The sequence below is a fragment of the Triticum dicoccoides genome, chromosome 7A (genome assembly GCF_002162155.2).
Source record: "Triticum dicoccoides isolate Atlit2015 ecotype Zavitan chromosome 7A, WEW_v2.0, whole genome shotgun sequence".
NCBI lineage: Eukaryota > Viridiplantae > Streptophyta > Magnoliopsida > Poales > Poaceae > Triticum > Triticum dicoccoides.
This window is the reverse complement of record NC_041392.1, coordinates 115172845-115190654: the sequence shown is the minus strand read 5'-3', so window position 1 is coordinate 115190654 and position 17810 is coordinate 115172845. Positions and strand designations below refer to the sequence as shown.

Here is a 17810-nt window from a genome sequence, read left to right as displayed (position 1 = left end):
TCCCCTCACCCCTCTATTTATAGGGGGAAGGGAGAAGGGGGCCGGCCCCCTAGAACCCATCTAGGGGGGGGGGTGCGGCGGCCTAGGGGAGAGGGGAGAGGGTGGCTTGCCCCCCAAGTCAAGGGGGCGCCCCCTCTAGGGTTCCCCCCTCAACCCTAGGCGCATGGGCCCAAGGGAGGGGGTGCGGCAAGCCCACCAGGGGCTGGCTCCCTGCCCCACGCAGCCCATATGGCCCCCCGGGAGGGGTGGCCCCTCCCGGTGGACCCCCGGAACCCTTCCGGTGGCCCCGGTACAATACCGGTATGACCCCGAAACTTCCCGGTGTCCGTTTAACAACTTCCCATATATAAATCTTTACCTCCGGACCCTTCCGGATCTCCTCGTGACGTCCAGGATCCCATCCGGGACTCCGAACAACATTCGGTAGTCACATACTAGTCTTCCTAATAACCCTAGCGTCACCGAACCTTAAGTGTGTAGACCCTACGGGTTCGGGAGACATGCAGACATGACCGAGACGCTCTCAGTCAATAACCAACAGCGGGATCTGGATACCCATGGTGGATCCCACATGCTCCTCGATGTTGTCATCGGATGAACCACGATGTCGAGGATTCGATCAAACCCTGTATGCAATTCCCTTTGTCAATCGGTATGTTACTTGCCCGAGACTCGATCGTCGGTATCCCAATACCTTGTTCAGTCTCGTTACCGGCAAGTCACTTTACTCGTACCGTAATGCATGATCCCGTGTCCAACACCTTGGTCACATTGAGCTCATTATGATGATGCATTACCGAGTGGGCCCAGAGATACCTCTCCGTCATACGGAGTGACAAATCCCAGTCTCGATCCGTGTCAACCCAACAGATACTTTCGGAGATACCTGTAATGCACCTTTATAGTCACCCAGTTACGTTGTGACGTTTGATACACCCAAGGCACTCTTACGGTATCCGGGAGTTACACGATCTCATGGTCGAAGGAAGAGATACTTGACACTGGCAAAGCTCTAGCAAAACGAACTACACGATCTTTTATGCTATGCTTAGGATTGGGTCTTGTCCATCACATCATTCTCCTAATGATGTGATCCCGTTATCAACGACATCCAATGTCCATAGTCAGGAAACCATGACTATCTGTTGATCACAACGAGCCAGTCAACTAGAGGCTCACCAGGGACATATTGTGGTCTAAGTATTCACACGTGTATTACGATTTCCGGATAATACAGTTATAGCATGAATAAAAGACATTTATCATGAACATTGAAATATAATAATACTTTTATTATTGCCTCTAGGGCATATTTCCAACAGAATTTAGTAGGACTATGTCTGAATTTTATTATGTGCTCTATGAGAGTGTCAGTCTAATTCTGTTCACTGCAGAAGGCATTCTGTTTGTTTGTGTTTTTTCTGAACTTAACATGTGGGAGCTGCTCAGATACAACGGCAACTAATCAATTTAGAGAGCGGGAACACGAATCATGGACAGATATGTATGCATGTTTTTGCAGTTTGCTACTTGTTTTATAGTTTTGCAATCTTGATATGCGGCGTCAAGTATAGTCCCCTTGCAGAATTTGCCAACTGGAATTGGAGCGAATGATTCCTGTACTTGAACAATGTTTGTGCACTCTGTTGCCTGAAAATTCAGAGTTTGTGTACTTGAACATGTTTTTATCTGTACTTATGTTTTGAACAAGATATATCTGCGATTCACGAGTAAATGATGGCACCAGAACTGCTAGTATATAGCAGAATTTAGCAGTTTTGTAGTCCCCTCGCTGAATTCACGCAAACTGGAATATGTTTTTGCGTCTTATCCCCTGGCTGAATTTGCTAACTGGAATATGTTGTGTCTAGTCCCCTTTTGTCTAGTCATTCAGTGATTTGTGAGCATGGGAGGGATTTTGTATTTTGTTGAGATTGCGTCTTAGGAGAATGTACGCACCTAAGAACGTTTTTACAATTTTAGGTCTGCACAATTTCTTGCAGACATCCGCCCTGAGTTTACAAGCAAAACATTCAGCCGGATCAAACCATTTTTTTGTGAAAGAAATGCAGCATGCTCCAAGATGGCAGGTGTCTTTTTTGGGTAATTTTTTGTCGCTGTTTCAAACCGAAAAAAGATACTATTTGTGATTCTCTTTCTGCTACTTGCAACTCTTTTTGAGAAATCAAGTATATATTAGGCCATATTCCTCTTTGAGGACAATGCTCGGTTTATTTTCCTATGCGTAAATTCCTCTTAACCAATTCTAAACCATATCCTGGCTCTGTATCTTATTTGTTAGCTAAGTGGCACAGTAAAGTTTTTGAGAGGGAATCCAGTGATCATTTTTATTTTTATTTTTTGTCTTTTTTGTGTGTAAATCCACTTTTTTGATCTATATTTTTTAAATTAATGTGCCTCTTTTTTTATGGAGCAGTGTCTGATGGATGCCCGCAAGAAGATTGAACACGAGATCGAAAGTAAAGCCAAGGCGTCCTTGAAAGAAGGGTTAGGTCAAGAGCTTAAAACTGTACGCACTCGAAATCCCATCATCTTTTTTTATTTGTTTTGATTTAACCCCTTTTTTGTACATTTTGTTATGAATCTCATCATCATTTTTTGGGCATGAAGTTTGTGGAGATGGAGTTTGTGAAGATGGAGTATATGGTGTGAATATAGATTCTGGGATGGAGTTTGTGGATATGACCATTTTTTGGGCATGTTTTTGGTTGCTTTAGTCGTACTTGGTTTCCACTGATGTATTTGTTCAATTATTTTTGGCCTGCTAGTACCAAGTATTTTTGCCAATGCCTGTTTGAATTTTTTTCTGAGGCATTTGGCATACTGAGATAGTTGGTTTTTTGTTTTGAGCCAATGTGTGTGTTCTACACCAAGCTGGGCTAGTGTTGTGTTATACATAGTTTTGTTTCTAGGCAATTCTAGCCATACTCCATTCCCTCACAGAAATCTGAGCTGAGATAGTACTTGCGACGGAGGGACATGTGGGTGGGCGGCAGCAGCCAATGTGGGGTATGCGTGCGTGCGTGCTTCCGCGTGGCGCGACGAGCATTGTGGTTGGGATCGGATGTCCACACCGCGAACGAGGCTGTGACTTTGAGCACCTGCTAGTTGTCCTTCTTTTTCCTCACACACGAAAAAAGAAACCTGCTACTTTTATTAAGTATTTTTTTGCCTAACTGCATCTCACTCAGCAGCACCTTTCTCAAGCCTGCACTACTAACCGAATCAATCATAATCGCTGTGTTTTTCACTTTCCCTTATCTGAATTTAGACTCCAAGATCATAATCCTTGTCTCTGATGCATAACTTTTTTGAATGATTTTGGTGCAGTATTTTCTTCTTTTAGCTAACTGCACAGTAAAGTTTTGAGAGGGAATCAAGTGATCATTTATCTTTCTCTTATTTGTATTTGTGTTAAATCAAATTTTTCTTTTTAGCTAACTGCCTCTTTTTTGTTAAATGCAATCACCCATTTTTGTATGCTTTTTGCAATGTCTACTGCTTGGTTTTTCGTTAAGCATTAGCAAACAAGGGAAGTTACCCTGCAACATATGTGTGTTGTTTTTGCTATTTATCTTTTTTTGGCCTAGAGTATGTTTGCAAAAGATACATGTTACTATGCAACACTAATGTATAATATGCATTTTTTTGTGAACACAGCCACACCCAGGTACATATATTGAAGATGAAGAAGGGAACCCTGGTAGTGATAGGAATGAAGAAGGGAGACATCAGTGTGTGGAAGATATTGATTTAGATGAGAGAGGCTATGATGTCGAGATCACCGACACTGAAGCATCAGACGATTTGCTGTATGAAGAAGTTCTGACGGTGGTGTGTAACTCTTTATATACAAATACACACTTTTTCTTTTTCCAAGGTTATTAGTTCATATAGGAAGTTTTTAACTAGGCAACACATGTTGAAAGAGAGGCTATGATTATTTTCTTTTTTTGATGTTTAAAAAAATAGCTAACAAATGATTTGTGTTGCCTCTTTATTTTCTTTGCACCACCCTAATGATTTTTTTTCTCTTTTTTTTGCTTTTGCTAGCTGACTAAGAGTGCTCAAAGGAAAGAACATCGGAAAGCTGTTTTGCAACGAAAAAAGAAGGTACGTCACTGCTCTTTTTCTTTTTTTCATTGGTTGGGGTTTCATTCTTTTTATAGTTGTGTAGCTCAAAAAAATTCACACACCTTTTCTTACCTTCTATATTTTTTCTTTTTGCAACAGAGAGCAAGGATTGACCCAAACACAATCAAAGTCACAATTGATGAGATTGCGACCAAAGCTTACAGCCGGTGTAGCGTGCCATACTTCTCTGAGATTGTCAATTTCGTGTGTAAGAGCCACCACAGGGTCCAGCTTGTTAGGAATAGTGGTTTCGGCTATCTGTTGGAGCTGGTTGACTGTCCTGTACCCAGGGGGTTTGTGCAGTGGATCGCTGACAATGTTGACACAAAAGCAGAAGCAATTTTTTTCGACAAGAAGAGCATTCCACTGAATGCTCAGTCAGTGGAGTTTGTGTTGGGGATTCCTTCAGGGGAAACAATCATAAACACTAAAGAAGAAGAGGCTGGCAAACAAGCTTTTCTTGCGCTTTTTGGGTTGACAGAAGTCCCAACAATCAAATTCTTTAGCAATAAGCTGATGAACGAAGATATGTCTGACGACCAGATCATCCGTTGTTTCCTGGTTGTGGCATTATCAACATTCCTCTGCCCGACATCAAACACTAAACCAAGCACCAAATATATGGGAGCTCTAGTTAATGTGGAGCAACTCAAGCAACTAAATTGGTGCAGGTTTGTTCACGATTGGGAGTTGATGTATATAAAGAAATACCAAAAGGAAAAGCTGAAGCAGAACCGAACAATGATGACTCTAGGAGGATGTATATACCACCTAGAAGTATGTCACTTTTTTTTCAAATCTAATGTGTTTTTTATGTGATTAAGCCATTTTTTGTGTTTGTTTTATCTTTGTTGGTGTAGTCCTATATCATCTAATCTAATGTTTTACCTTTTTTTTTTGTTTTTTTGCAGGTCCGTTGTCTTGATTTTACTGATTTTGGCTCAATTCAAATCCCATCTTTGATGCCCAGAATATGTGTCTGGAAGGGAGATATGGTCAAGCATTTAAGTGACATGACCATTGGAAGAGATGGAAAGTATGGATGTCTCACAGTAAGTTCTTTCGCCCTCCTTTTCTTTTTGTCATCCAAAAGCATGACATCCTTTGTGCAACATTTTCTAATTTTTAAATTTCTTACACTTCTTTTATTTCTATATGCATTTTTGTAGATAAAAGAAGTATCAGAAACCTGCTACAAGGATGGAACATACGAGTGGGCAAGTACGATTAAGAATTCAAATTTCAGGAAAGCGATAAACAATGTTGCACGGAATTCTTTGTCTGACAAGGTTTGTGACCCTGTGCTTTTTTCATAGAAGCAAACCCTTCTTTTTTATGCGGTTTCTATATGTACAGCCTATGCCTTTTTTACAAGTTTTCACTTTTTGTGATGCATCATGTATTTTTTTTGGACCAGGTCAAAGAGGATATCTTCCTCGCTTACGAAAACCATATGAAGCATGAAGACCTAAATACTTGCATCAAAGCTAAAGGGCTTCTGCTAGACACGATCCGCATCATAACCAATGCCTCTGGTGAATCAGGTGATACAGTTAAAGTGGGCTCAACAGGAACTGAAGTGAATGCAAGCCAATAGTCCAACAACTCAGGAGACACTGTCAAACTACAATCAACTGAACTTCAAGAGGGAAATGATGGAGGTGTGTCACCATTTTTTTGCTGTAATCCTTCAGTAGTAGTTCCTTTTCTAACATGTGCCTACAAGTCAGTCTATAAGTCAACATTTTTACAAAGGTGTCACACCTCCCGTCTGGTGCCCCTTTTTTTCTCCTCCCCACGCAAGGCATCTGCTGCAAAGGAAAACGGATGTTCTATCAACTAGCCAACAGTCTGCTGGTTCTTCTGCATCAAAAACAAATGCTGGAAAAGGGAGCATAAATGAAGCTAATGGGTTTTGTAGCAGCCCTCCTAAAGTCCATGAAATAGGCAAGCTGAAGGTGCGCACTACAAACACATAGCTTTTCTGATCTCACACCATTTTTTTCTTTTTCTTTTTGCGTCTAACCATGTCCCCTTAAACAGTCTGACTCCGGAGCACAATGTCAAAGAGAGCATTCCTCAAAGGACCCCATACCGGAAATGTGTGTTCCAGCCGCATCAACTTTCACTCCAGGAAACCATGTAGATGGAGGTACAACTTTTTGGTTTTTTGTAACTTTTTAATGTTCTTTTCTTTTTTTCTCGTTCTCTTGAACTTACATTCCTAACTCCATTTTTTCATTTTTGAACCACAGCAATTTTGATGCAATACAAAAGGAGGAGGATAGATGCCCAATCAAGCAGCAAACCACATGATCCCTGTTCAATCAAGCACAAGAAGTCTTTGGAATCTCTTTTGAACGTACAAAATGTGCTTTTTTTTTCTTTTTCCTAATGCAAGTTGATTTTCAAAAAGATTCGTCTAACATAGTTTTTTGCTTTTTGTGTTTGCATTCTTTTCCTGCAACAGGCTAACAAAAAAATCCCCTCAAAACAGGGTGAAGAAAAGGATGAAGTCCACACTCTAGATAATCAACAAGAGAAAAGCAGCAGCCTCAACTACATGCTTATTGGAGAAGCAAAAGAGAACCACGTTCAAAATGTAGCAGAGAGTGCCAAGGAAGACATCCCAACAGAGCTCATTCAGTCCAAAATAATTTTCACGGAATCAAAGCAAACAACATTTTCTGGTTTTCAAAACACATCAATTCAGGAATTGGTACACAAAATTTATTTTTCTTCATGTCAGCAGTGGCATTCATAGACATGCTTACACTCTCTAGTTGTCAATCTTTTTGCCTTCTTCTATGTGTTTTAACTGTGTCTTTTTTCTTTGTTTTTTGTTTGTTTACTTGAAAATAGGACCTGCAGAGGAAAAAATTTAGGGGGCGCCCGGATAACCTGAGCATAGACATTAATGTAAAAGCGCAACCAGAGAGTGGTAAGCATGTCTTCTATTTTTTTATGCTCTCTATTTTATAAAAACTGAAGCATAGACATTAATGTACCAGCACAATCAGAGGTCTCCTTTTCTTGTGTGTGTGTGTGTTACCGAAATGCTTTATTTGTTTTTAGGGACACATACAGATGAGGTTTTTGCAAGAGGATATAAAATCATTAGCGACTTTCTAACAAGGCAAGAGCAAAATATTTCTTCGCCGATGATAGCACTCCCTCATTCAGGATCTCTGAAGATGTGGATGAATGTGGAAATATAATCGAAGAACATGAATTGTGCAGGCTTGTATGGATGAAGGATGAGTGTTACAAAAAAAAGATAGAGGCTAGTTTTTCAATATCTTTTTTTCATCCACAAGTGGTTTCTCTTGGCAACATAAATGCCATATTTTCAATGCACATAACATTTTTTCTTTTTCTCATAAACAGGCAACGAAGTTGAAGATCGCCAAAAACTTCAAGGAAGTACAGCCAGAAGAAGTTGACATTTGTGTGCAAGGGAATACAAACTTGAAGGTATTATCCCCCCCATCTGTTCAAATTTTTCCTATAAACCCAGGCTATTTTTTTACTTTTTTTTGTTCTCTCTCTGTGTTTTTGTTACTTGGTTTTTGCGACGTGCAACACAGAAACAGGGAAGCAATAGTTCAAACTACGAGCTAAGCATTCAGTGCGCCCAAAGGGAAGTACAAAGAAGTTTGATGTGTGAGACGCCACAGCCCCCAAAACCAGTTGAGGAGATTGTTGATTTGGTCAGTTTCGCAAAAAACTTTATTGTCTTGTAATAGTTTATCACAAATAGGCTTTTTTCTCCAAGAATTTCCAGGGTTGACTTTTTCCTTCCTTTTTTCTTTTTTATTCACCCTATGTGGCGCAGACAACACCTGAAGTTCAAATGTCAACTGGGTGGAATCACAGGCAAACTTGCTACTCACCATGCAAAAATAATAACAAGTACACAGCCGAGACTCCCCCACTCAAAATGAAGAAGGTAGTTCTGAAATAGCAGTTTTCTTATCAAATACAAGCATGTATTCTTTTTTCGTACTAAAACAATCCTTTTCATATGCACTTTTTTGTGTGTTTGGTTCTATTTTTATGTTTCCCCCGGGACTACTCCATGGTTCCAATAACAGGAAAAAGGTTATTTGCAGAGGAGGAAAGTTGTCAACAAGAATCTAGTGGTAGCAAAAGGAATCCAGTACAACTAATGGAAGAAAAAACTGTAAGAAGCCATTTTTTTATTTTTTAAGTGCTCTCTGTTTGTTAATCGTTCTTTTCTTTTTCTGAAATTCTTTTTAATTATGCATCTAACATTTTTATTTTTTCTTGCCCTTTTTGTGTCATATGTATAGTCAGGACAACTCAAAATTCATGGAGAAAACATGTTTAGGCAAGAGCGCAGCACATTGGTCAACATAACTGATGATTTTTACAACACAAATCTCTCGTTAGGAAGGCCAAGCAGTTTTCGTGGAAAAGAAAATGCACCACCAAAGAGGATTGTCCAACCAAGCAGGTACTGTAGCTCACCGTACGACTGCAGCGAAAGGGGCCCAATAATGCCACACGAGAGAAAGATGTATGAGAACATAACATTCCTGGCCAATGTTGAAGGATCGTGAGTTTTTCTCAGATGCACTATTTCTTTTTTGCAAAATGTTTTTCTTGCCTTATACTCACTATAAAGACTTTTTGTACGTAAGCTAACCTGCAAGCTGACATGTTTTCCTTTTGTTCTATATGTACAGGAAACCTACAGTTTTGATTGACAAAACCATTGCCACATTTGGACAGTTGGGTAACTCGATGAAAATAGGTGGCCGCGTCCAGGCCTATGTCATAAATGTGTACTGTAGGCACCTATTTAATGAAAATCATCCTAGGAACTCACTCAATCACTATTTTTCCACACTGCATCTGTAAGCAAATGAAACCCAACCTTTTTTCTCTCTGTTTGTTTTTTATGATTTCCCTTGTTTTTATTTTTTCTGTCATCGTACTTACCTACCTTTCAAAATTTTCATCATTCAACAACTTAAAAGGAATATTTCCTGAGCAAATGGAAAAATGATGAGGCAAGAATTTGGTGGAGGAAGAAACTGATTCGAGTTTCATTGGAGCTGGAAAAGCACATAATCTTTCGATGTCAGACAAGGTTTTTTGTCAAACTTCTTCTTTTCATTTTTCCACAACACAAGTTCAGCTATAATTTAGTTTAGTGTTTTTTCCTTATTTCAATATACACTAACTTGTTATCTATATTTTCCCTTTTCTGCATCAACTCCAAAATGGATGTACACAAGTTGTAATTTCCAACACTACACGAGGAACATTACTTACTGTTCGTCGTCAACATCAAGGGTCGCACATTTTATTTTCTAGATTCTTTCTATGACGAGAAGAGCTCATATCATATGAACATAAAAAAGAAGATTGTAAGTACAAGGGTTTTAAATACTGTTTTTGTTTTTGTGATAATTATATTTTGTCTGCAAGTTTTTCCTGCAAACATCCATAAATGTTTATTTTTTATATTTGAGGCAGATCTCAAGCTTTATATGCACTTGGTACGAAGCTCGGCTCCAGCCAATGGATTTCAATGCATTCCCTGCTATTTACCCTAAAGTCCCTCAACAAGATAACGAGTACGAAACCAAACATCTACGCTTTTATTTTTCCTGACTTCCTTTTGCTTTGTTGTAACTTTTTAATACATTTTTGTGATTTTTGTTCACAAACACCTGTACCTTTTTTGTGTGTATGTCTTTTTTCAGTATTGATTGTGGCATTTTCACTATGAAACTAATGGGATGGTGCCCAAGGAATCCAACCCCTATCGTTTTTTCACCAAAAGATGTCCCAGATGCAAGGATCCGATATGATGTTGATCTCATGTTCAGCCACTACAACACTTTGGATGACGAGAAGAAGCGTGTGAAGGAGTTCCGCCTATAGGTTAACCCCGTATGCATTTTTCTGGTTTTTTCAGATTCCTTTGCTTTATGTTTGTGACAGGATTTTATTAAGTTTCCCCTTTCTGTTCTTATCCTTCCGTGCAGACATGAAAAAGTGCTGACAGCTCCTAAAAGACACCACTCATAGATGATAAGAGGAGCTGTATCAAGAGTCATATCAGCAAAATCAAAGGAAAGAGGAGCTGCATCAAACACATAGTTAGCAATTGTTAAAAAATTTCGAGATGTTTTTCTATTTTTTGTATGAACAGAGAATGTAGACCCTTCTTGTTGCTGTAGACATATATATGCCCCCTCTATTTTTTTGTTTGGTTGGGAAACATGTGCTCCCGAAGGTACTTCTCCCCTAGTTTGTTCTTTCTCACTCGGTAATGTGGTGAAACACAGGAACTATAACAGTGTTTTTCCTCATGTGTTTATGTTTGCACCTTTTTTCCAAAATTTTGCTTAAATGAATTTTCATGTTTCCTGTGTGGCATCAATACTTTTTCTGGTGTTTTCCATCTGATGGAGAGGGCCAAGGAGATGACGACACAAAGGTCACCCTCTCTTTTTATATCTTTTTTGTACTCATTTTAATGCACAGCAGTCATCTTTAAGTTTCTAGATCTCTATATTTTTAGGTTCAGATCCACCTAAATTCTTTGCTCATGTTTGAGTTTTTCCTGTATCATTTTACTCCTGCACTCATTTTTTGCTTAAAAACATATTAAAGTATGAAGTCATCTTTCAGAATCCCAGCTAGGGTAGCATGTTTTGTTCATACAATTTTCAGTTTTACTGTATTTTGTCATTTTACTAATAAAGATCATACAACAGGCACCAAAAACTTATGAACTTAAGGAGGAGAAACAATGCCCATTTGGATTTTTCTCATAATGCAAGGAAACACTCATAAAGATCAAGACCAATAGCAACAAGGTAATTTATCCACATTGTTTCCCATCATTTGCGCAGCAACAGAGTTTTCAGTTCATAAGCAAAAAAAAAATAGGAAGAGAAACATGCAACAATTTTCATCTTCTCTCCTTATAATGTACTTATTGTTAAAGAACTTTCAACTCTTTTTTTCTTCAAGATGCACCAGTAGTATCTTTTCATGCGCTCCGCTTCTTGCCTGTTTTTTGCTTCCCTCCTGTTTGTTTTTTGCTAGACAACCCCTTTGAGGCACTAGGCGCACTAGTAGTATCCTTCTGTGCACTCCGTTTGTCACCTGCTTTTGTCCCCCCTCCTGTTTGATTCTTCCTACTACTATCCTTTGAAGCACCAGGGACTCCTGTGACAACAATATTTTTTTCTTAGTTTTTTAGGTACAAACAAATGACAGCAGCAGAGTGATGAGATTTTAAGTAGTAGTCCTTTTAAAGTGCGAGGATTGAGGCAAACCTGTTGGTTGCCCGCCTACTGTAGTCTTCTTGTGAAATTGGGACCTGGGGATGTGTTTGTTTGTGCACGAAGCAAAAACATGGTCATGCTGACCACAATGGCTGCAACCAATTTGTTGTTTTGCTTGTAGTTTCTCCAAAAATGTCTTGTAACGCTCTTATGGACGCCCCTTTGAAACAATAACATCAGGATCCTTTAGACTTTCCCCGTACCCATCAGGGTGCGGTGTGACCATAGTAGGGGCTGGAGCTCTATCAACATGCTTGTCTTGCATTTTTTGCTGCTCCTCTGCCAAAGTCATCTCATCTAGCTTTGCCTCAATCCTCACACTTTCACCAACCACATACATATATTTTTCATTCGATGACGCAGCATCCGAAGCCATTTCATTCAGTCTGCTAGATAGCAACATGTATCTAAGGTGATGGTCCCCTGCTGTTAGCTCCTCAGGGACGCCGTACCTGAGTTTTCTAATGTCTTTTCTTTGCTTGGGTCTCCATCTGTCAATGTAGTACTTCTCAGGTAGCACCGGCAAGTTGAGGTGTGTTAATACCCTAAGTATGTGGCTGCACACAACGCCATCTTTTTCAAACTTTCCACAAATGCAAGCAAAATCCTCTTTGTGCATATCAACAATGACAACATATCTCCGGATTCTAAAATCTTTCTCAGCGAGCATCCTTGTCTTGTACACCTCGTACCTTGTGTTTTTCTCAACCTCCTCCACATGCAACTGGCTTGCAAACTTTATAACTTTCTAAAATTTGTAAAATATCGCTCTGTTGTACTTCTCTACAGCCTGCAATTCCAGTTCAGTGCCCAGCCAGTAGGTTGGCTTTGTTGTTCTGGTAATAGAGTCTTGTTCCTTCTCATTCTCCTGCATTGCTTTCAATATCCGCTCATACTCACGCAAAAAGGTAATCACACTGAATGTTGAGCCTACATTGTCCTTGAATATGGCATTTGTCCCTTCACTCTGGGCAGTCGAGTGGATGAAAGGGAAGAAGCTTTTCTTGAAATAGACTGGGACAAACAACTTCCTGTACTTCCACATGTACCTGAAGTACTTGATATTCTCTACTCCATACTTCTGCGTCATTGGTGGCCACAACGTCTCAAACTCTACCTTTGCCAAGCAGTTATGCATGATGTCGCTGAAGTCAGCATACAAGTCTGGTTGTGTTGAAAAGGTTCTCACACATCTTTCCCGAACCTTTTTCATTATGTGGAATAGACAACACCTGTGAACAACACCCATGAAAACAGCAGGAACCGCGGTCTTCATCGCCACATCTTGGTCAGTAATGACCATGAGAGGAGCTTTTCGATGCATGTAGTCCAGAAATGTGTCGAAAAGCCATTCAAATGTGTCCACCGTCTCATTGTGCACTATAGCACAAGCAAACAAGCAGTTGAGCCCATGTCCAGTGATGCCAACAAACGGTGCAAACGGCATATTGTATCGGTTTGTCTTGTATGTCGTGTCGAAACTCAAACAATCACCATACAGCTCATACATTTTTCTCGAGTAGCCATCCGCTCAGAATATGCACAACACCTTGTTGATGTCCTCGTCAGCAACTTTGAATGCATAGTAGAAATTTGGATCTTCCTTTTGTTTGTTCCTAAAGTACTCAAGGACCTGCAGCATATCTCCCTTGTCATTCTCTCTGTTTATTGCCGTCCTCACATTGCTAACATATTTCTTAGTGTATGGTGCATCACCCCCTTGCAGGTAAGAAAGAATGGCCATAATCTTCCTAGTGGGCATTTGTACAGAGTTAAATGTCCTGATAAACAACTTCTCTTCCTCTGTCATCTTCTTGTGCGATCTAAGATACTTGCTCTCGTCTGGAGGGCTAAGGGTGTGGTTGTGCTCCAGGTCAACAACCGTGACAACCCATTTGTCTCCTTTTAGTGTTGCAATCATTTTAGCCTGGCACCCGGTTATTTGTATGAAGTTTTTCCTCTTCCTTTTTGCCTTCTCGGGCGGGGGAATCCCTATTTTTTCTTGCTTCTTGAGCTGCCTCTGTTTTTTCCTTTCTTCAAGCACATCCTCGCCAACAACTTTACCCGAGCGGTTGCACCTGTAAGTGTAACGGGACACTGTCTTGCTACCAGGTTTAGTTGCATGGTAGTTGCCTGCTTTCTTGATTGCAAAACCACAAATGGCTGCATACTCATTGTAGAATGCATGGGCAGCATCACAAGAATCAAAGACCATGCCCACATATGGCACATGGTGGCTCCGTACTTCTTGGCTGCAAGTCTGAGCCTGAGCCGCACAAACACTGTCACTTTCTATGAACATGAGTATGTCCTCCTGTGACAGGTGTTCAACATTTTCTTGTTGCACTGGCTTTCCTTCCTGTTGATCATCACAATCACAGACATTCTTGTTTTTTCCATGTGCGTCTATTTGTTTACCATTGTCTGAAACATCATCGAAGCTCATGCCATCCATGAAACTAGGACCATGGCTAGAGCCAGCAGCTGCTGAATCATCCCCCAAACCACCATCAAGACTCATGTCCTCAGGGAAACTAGGTCCATGGCTTGAACTAGCAGCAACTTCATCATCCAAATCATCATCCAAGTCATCCTCACCTTCATCAAAGTCAAAATCACCATCATCGCTGTCCTGTTCTCTGTATCCAGGTTGGTAGCTGCAACCTTGGTGCCCTTCAGCTGTGTTGCCATCCCAGCTCCAGCTAGGGAAACCTTCTGCCCCCACATCTACATTTCCCGCTTGCTGCCTCCTTGTTGGCTGGCCCCCCTCATCTTGTCCTTGCAAATGCCCATACCGCTCAGTTATCATGTATGTGTCATTCTGTATCAGCAATAACAAGAATAAAAGAGTAAGCATTTTTTTTGTTATTTTTTCTGTCACACATGGGGGAAAGGGCAGTCGGATATGTACATATGTAAATGAAATCATACCTCACAAAACCCCCTGCCACCAGAATCTTGTTGTTGACCAGAATGTTGAGATCCACCAATACCAACCTGTGAGCACAAACATGTTATGTAGTTTATATTTTACTTGTTGACATTTTTCAACATTTTTTGTTTCCACTATACATGTCAAAGTCAACAATATAAAGGCACTTGTAGTACCTCTTGATCAGCAGCCATCAACAATTGTGTGTAGCTCATGTAACCACTTCCAAGGAAATTCATTTCCTGCATTTATTTTCACCTTTTTGCATGTTAGAATTTGGTAATAGTATAAGTTACTTTCTTTTCTCTTTTTATCTTCTTCAGAGTTATAAGTGTCTGCAACATAGCAGAAGAACAAGTTTTTTCATGAAAGCACGTACATGCGTTGCAAAAGGACTTGAAGATGTTTGAAATGCCAGTCGCGTCCCAGCTTGTTGCTGTTGCACATATTGGGCACCAACGTATGGCTGCTGCACATAGAGAGTAATGTTCTAAGTTCTTTTCTTTTTTTGACGCCACCCAAAAAAATGATGTATTTTTTCTTTCACAATCTAATGGTTTTGTTCTTTTAAAAAAACATCGATCCTTACATGAACCGATGTTACTGGATCAACTGGGACTGGTCCATGACTGATTGGAGTTCCTTGTGCCATAGTTTCACCCGGCACCTACAAAATGAAGAGAGAATCATTAATTGTGAGGTATACATTTTCTATCTTCTGTAGTTAGCAAACAAGATGTTACATATACTGCACATTTCCATCTTTCTGTATAGATCCAGAGGGGGCAGGGGCATGTATGCTTTTATATGCTTCTTCTTATACAACCCACTGTAGCAGATCTTGAAAAAAGTTCAGTTTTCACTGTATTTGTACTGGGGTAATCATGGGACACTACTTGTTCAGGGGAGGGGCATCTATAAGAATTTGCTGAATTTTTACACCTAGGTAATTCTGTTTTTTTTTTGCCCTAAAACATGAAAATCAAAACAGCTCATATACATGTTTCTGTAGGGAGCTGTATAGCATCAATTTCCATGACATATGTTTTTTTTGTCTCATGCAAAGAACCATGTTCATTAGTTTATCATATTCAAAAAGTGTCAACAACAATAGCAAATTTTCAACTTCTCTATCCAAAACAAGCATACAACCTTTTCTCTGTCCACAAACTTCTCTATCTTGAACTGTATGTGTGTTCGACATACACAAAAATAGCAGCATGGAAATTATTATCCTTTATGTCATCAAACCACTGAATACCCATGCTTCTAAAATACTACATGCATCTAATATACTACATGCTTCTAATATACTACAATTTTCTTCTTCATTTTTTTCTTTAGAGAAACTTTGAACAACATGTGAGACAAAGATGGACTTTTCCTCCCATGAAGTTATCTCAGAGACAAACCTGCGTGCCCATCAGGAATTTTCCATACTGCTCCAAGATTGCTGCAGAAAAACAAAGGCAGAAGAAGAAATCAGAATGTTTTCAGATCCAAAAAGAAGAAAGGGAACAAGATCAGGAAAATTGAAAAAGAAAGGAGCTGCAGATGGATCCATGGACGCACAAACTCACCCTAGTGAGTTTGTTTCCCTTTGTCCCTGTTCTTATCTTCATCATCTGCTTCTTTCATGTCCAAGAACAGCCGCCACCTACACTAGGGTTGGGTAGGGGAGGCAGGGACGGGGAGGAAGGAGGGGAAAGGTGGGAGGGGCAAGGACTGGCGTGTTCTCTCAGGGTGGGAGGGTGAGGGTTCAGGGTTTTGACAGAGGAGCAAAAGTTTTCTTGTCTTTTAGCTATACATGGGCTTTATGGGTTTGTTTTTGGTGCGTCCAGGGATGGGGACACAGGTACAATAGGCCTGACAAACAACAAAAACCCAGCAGAAAGCCCATACAACAGTAGCAGCTTGTTGGTCCAGCCTCAACGCGACAAACAAAGTGAGAAGCCCAGCCCAAAGTAACAAACAAACAAACAGGAGGAAAATGAAATAAGCCCAGGTGCTAAGCCGTTTCAACCCAGCAGAAACAGAGCTACTTAATAGGCCTAATCTGCATGCGATGACGTCAACCGATTGAGACTTCGCGAAGTCTCAGTCGACTGAGACCTAGACACTCCCTAATTGAAACCCCGTGAGAGATAGAATAGAGTCAATAGACTATGGCTTTGCATGCATGGACCAGAAGGAAACCTGAATAGATTTACGTTCTATGCGTAAAGTATACCATGATATAGCCGAGTATGCCCTACCCCTGCTCCCCCGAGTCGCCCTCCCTAGCGGCGGCGGGGGAACCCTAACTCGCGTCGCGCCGCCACCTCCCAACCCCCGCCCCCACCTCGCCGCCACCGGAGGAGCGGCCAGCGAAGCCGCGCCGGCTCCCAAGGTGGCGGCAGGGCCCCTCGGCTAGCTTCGGTCCCCAACCCCTCCTCCCCGTCTGCCGGTGCCCGTCACCGGTGCGTCTCCGCCGCCCCCCTGCCTCCCCGTCCTCGCCCAGCCTCCGGCTGTTGCCCGCGCCTGACGCTTCCAAGGCTCCTCCGCCCCAACGTGTTCCCGCGCCAGATCTGACGCTCGTCAGCGTGATCTGCCGCTAATGACGCCGGACCCGGGGCTGGTGGTGGTGGCTAGGCTCCTCTGTTAGGTCGGGCTGCCCTTGGTGGCGCCGCGGCTTCCTTTCTTCTCCGATCTGTGGCCATGGCTTTGGACTGTGGCTTTTGGTGCATTTCTGGTGGTGTCTCCCAACGGCGGCTGCCCCTGGCAGTGCGCCGGCCTGGCGTTCGAAGGGTGCTTGTGCCTTTGCGGTGGGCCTTTTGCCGGTGCGGCTCCGGTCCGGCAACCCTGGATATGCGTTCTCCGGTGTCCATGGGTTGACGGTGTTTCCTCCGGCGCAATGCCAGCCCGGCGCCTTGGAGGTTGCTTCTCCTCCAGCCTCTTCGACTCGCCGGTTTCCCGGGCGACCATGGCCCTGGTGGCTCGGATCCGCGTCCCCTTCCGGTTCTGGCTCCCTGGTGTCCGCGTCGCCGTTGTGGCCCTGCATCGGCTCTCTCCGCCCTATCGCCTTTCCAACCCCGACCACCTCGATGCCTCGTCCCCTGTCATGTCCAAGGCTCATTGTGTCCGGCACGGCCCCCTCTTGTGCTGGCAGATTTTGACCAACGTTTGACCTTCAACTCCAGGTTCCTGATCCGGCACGGCTATGGGATTGCTCAGACCAAGGCCAGGGAGATATCTTTCCTCGGCCTGCTGATGTTGGTAGCGGCGACACTTTGTGAGTGTCGTTCCCTTCTTGAAGGTGTTGCCATGGCCTCCCTCTGAGCCCCTCTTCGAGCACCAGGGAAAACCCTAGTTCTGATTCTTCGGATCGGACGGCGACTGCCACGGCGTCGTTA

The 17810-nt window shown here is 41.9% G+C and overlaps 4 protein-coding genes and 1 long non-coding RNA gene across 7 annotated transcripts in view; 4 read left to right on the top strand and 1 right to left on the bottom strand.

Annotated features, from left to right (window-relative positions):
* LOC119330590 overlaps positions 1-5826 on the top strand; it is a 14029-nt gene extending 8203 nt beyond the window's left edge. The window contains exons 2-6 of the mRNA XM_037603703.1: positions 2438-2530; positions 3682-3855; positions 5067-5207; positions 5325-5444; positions 5573-5826. Coding sequence (XP_037459600.1) covers positions 2438-2530; positions 3682-3855; positions 5067-5207; positions 5325-5444; positions 5573-5752 — 708 coding nt within the window. The 3' untranslated portion in view covers positions 5753-5826. The remainder of the gene's footprint in view (positions 1-2437; positions 2531-3681; positions 3856-5066; positions 5208-5324; positions 5445-5572) is intronic.
* A 429-nt stretch (positions 5827-6255) lies between these two features.
* Positions 6256-8119, top strand: LOC119333234. Its single transcript, XM_037606205.1, has 7 exons — positions 6256-6307; positions 6411-6517; positions 6626-6874; positions 7292-7438; positions 7543-7629; positions 7743-7865; positions 7991-8119. Exons 1-7 carry the CDS (start codon positions 6256-6258, stop codon positions 8117-8119), a joined length of 894 nt encoding a protein of 297 aa, XP_037462102.1.
* Positions 8120-8231: 112 nt separating this feature from the next.
* Positions 8232-9039, top strand: LOC119333233. The gene is made up of 3 exons (XM_037606204.1): positions 8232-8338; positions 8469-8734; positions 8865-9039. The coding sequence occupies exons 1-3, from the start codon at positions 8234-8236 to the stop codon at positions 9037-9039; spliced, it is 546 nt and encodes a 181-aa protein (XP_037462101.1). The 5' UTR covers positions 8232-8233.
* Positions 9040-9227: 188 nt separating this feature from the next.
* LOC119332562 lies at positions 9228-10502 on the top strand. Its single transcript, XR_005161013.1, has 4 exons — positions 9228-9551; positions 9661-9761; positions 9891-10071; positions 10176-10502. It is a non-coding gene; the product is annotated as an uncharacterized LOC119332562 (long non-coding RNA).
* A 484-nt stretch (positions 10503-10986) lies between these two features.
* Positions 10987-16135, bottom strand: LOC119333907. 3 transcript variants are annotated; one of them, XM_037606626.1, is made up of 8 exons: positions 15999-16135; positions 15831-15871; positions 15008-15085; positions 14798-14887; positions 14595-14660; positions 14418-14483; positions 11478-14307; positions 10987-11367 (listed from the first exon to the last, which is right to left on the bottom strand). In XM_037606626.1, the coding sequence occupies exons 2-7, from the start codon at positions 15840-15842 to the stop codon at positions 13018-13020; spliced, it is 1602 nt and encodes a 533-aa protein (XP_037462523.1). In that variant the 5' UTR covers positions 15843-15871; positions 15999-16135; the 3' UTR covers positions 10987-11367; positions 11478-13017. The 3 variants fall into 3 exon arrangements, with proteins under 3 accessions (XP_037462523.1, XP_037462524.1, XP_037462525.1); XM_037606627.1 differs by having other exon boundaries at positions 14798-14884; XM_037606628.1 differs by having other exon boundaries at positions 14798-14884; positions 15023-15085.
* Between the last annotated feature and the right edge of the window lie 1675 nt (positions 16136-17810).

Coding starts and splice junctions, on each gene's coding strand:
- LOC119333234 (XM_037606205.1), top strand. CDS start 6,256: ATGTGTGTTCCAGCCGCATCAACTTTCACTCCAGGAAACCATGTAGAT. Junction 6,308..6,410: donor AGGAAACCATGTAGATGGAG/GTACAACTTTTT, acceptor TTTGAACCACAG/CAATTTTGATGCAATACAAA. Junction 7,630..7,742: donor AAGGGAATACAAACTTGAAG/GTATTATCCCCC, acceptor CGTGCAACACAG/AAACAGGGAAGCAATAGTTC.
- LOC119333233 (XM_037606204.1), top strand. CDS start 8,234: ATGGTTCCAATAACAGGAAAAAGGTTATTTGCAGAGGAGGAAAGTTGT. Junction 8,339..8,468: donor AACTAATGGAAGAAAAAACT/GTAAGAAGCCAT, acceptor TCATATGTATAG/TCAGGACAACTCAAAATTCA. Junction 8,735..8,864: donor CTGGCCAATGTTGAAGGATC/GTGAGTTTTTCT, acceptor CTATATGTACAG/GAAACCTACAGTTTTGATTG.
- LOC119333907 (XM_037606626.1), bottom strand. Junction 14,484..14,594: donor TGATGGCTGCTGATCAAGAG/GTACTACAAGTG, acceptor TTGTGCTCACAG/GTTGGTATTGGTGGATCTCA. Junction 14,308..14,417: donor GTGGCAGGGGGTTTTGTGAG/GTATGATTTCAT, acceptor TTGCTGATACAG/AATGACACATACATGATAAC.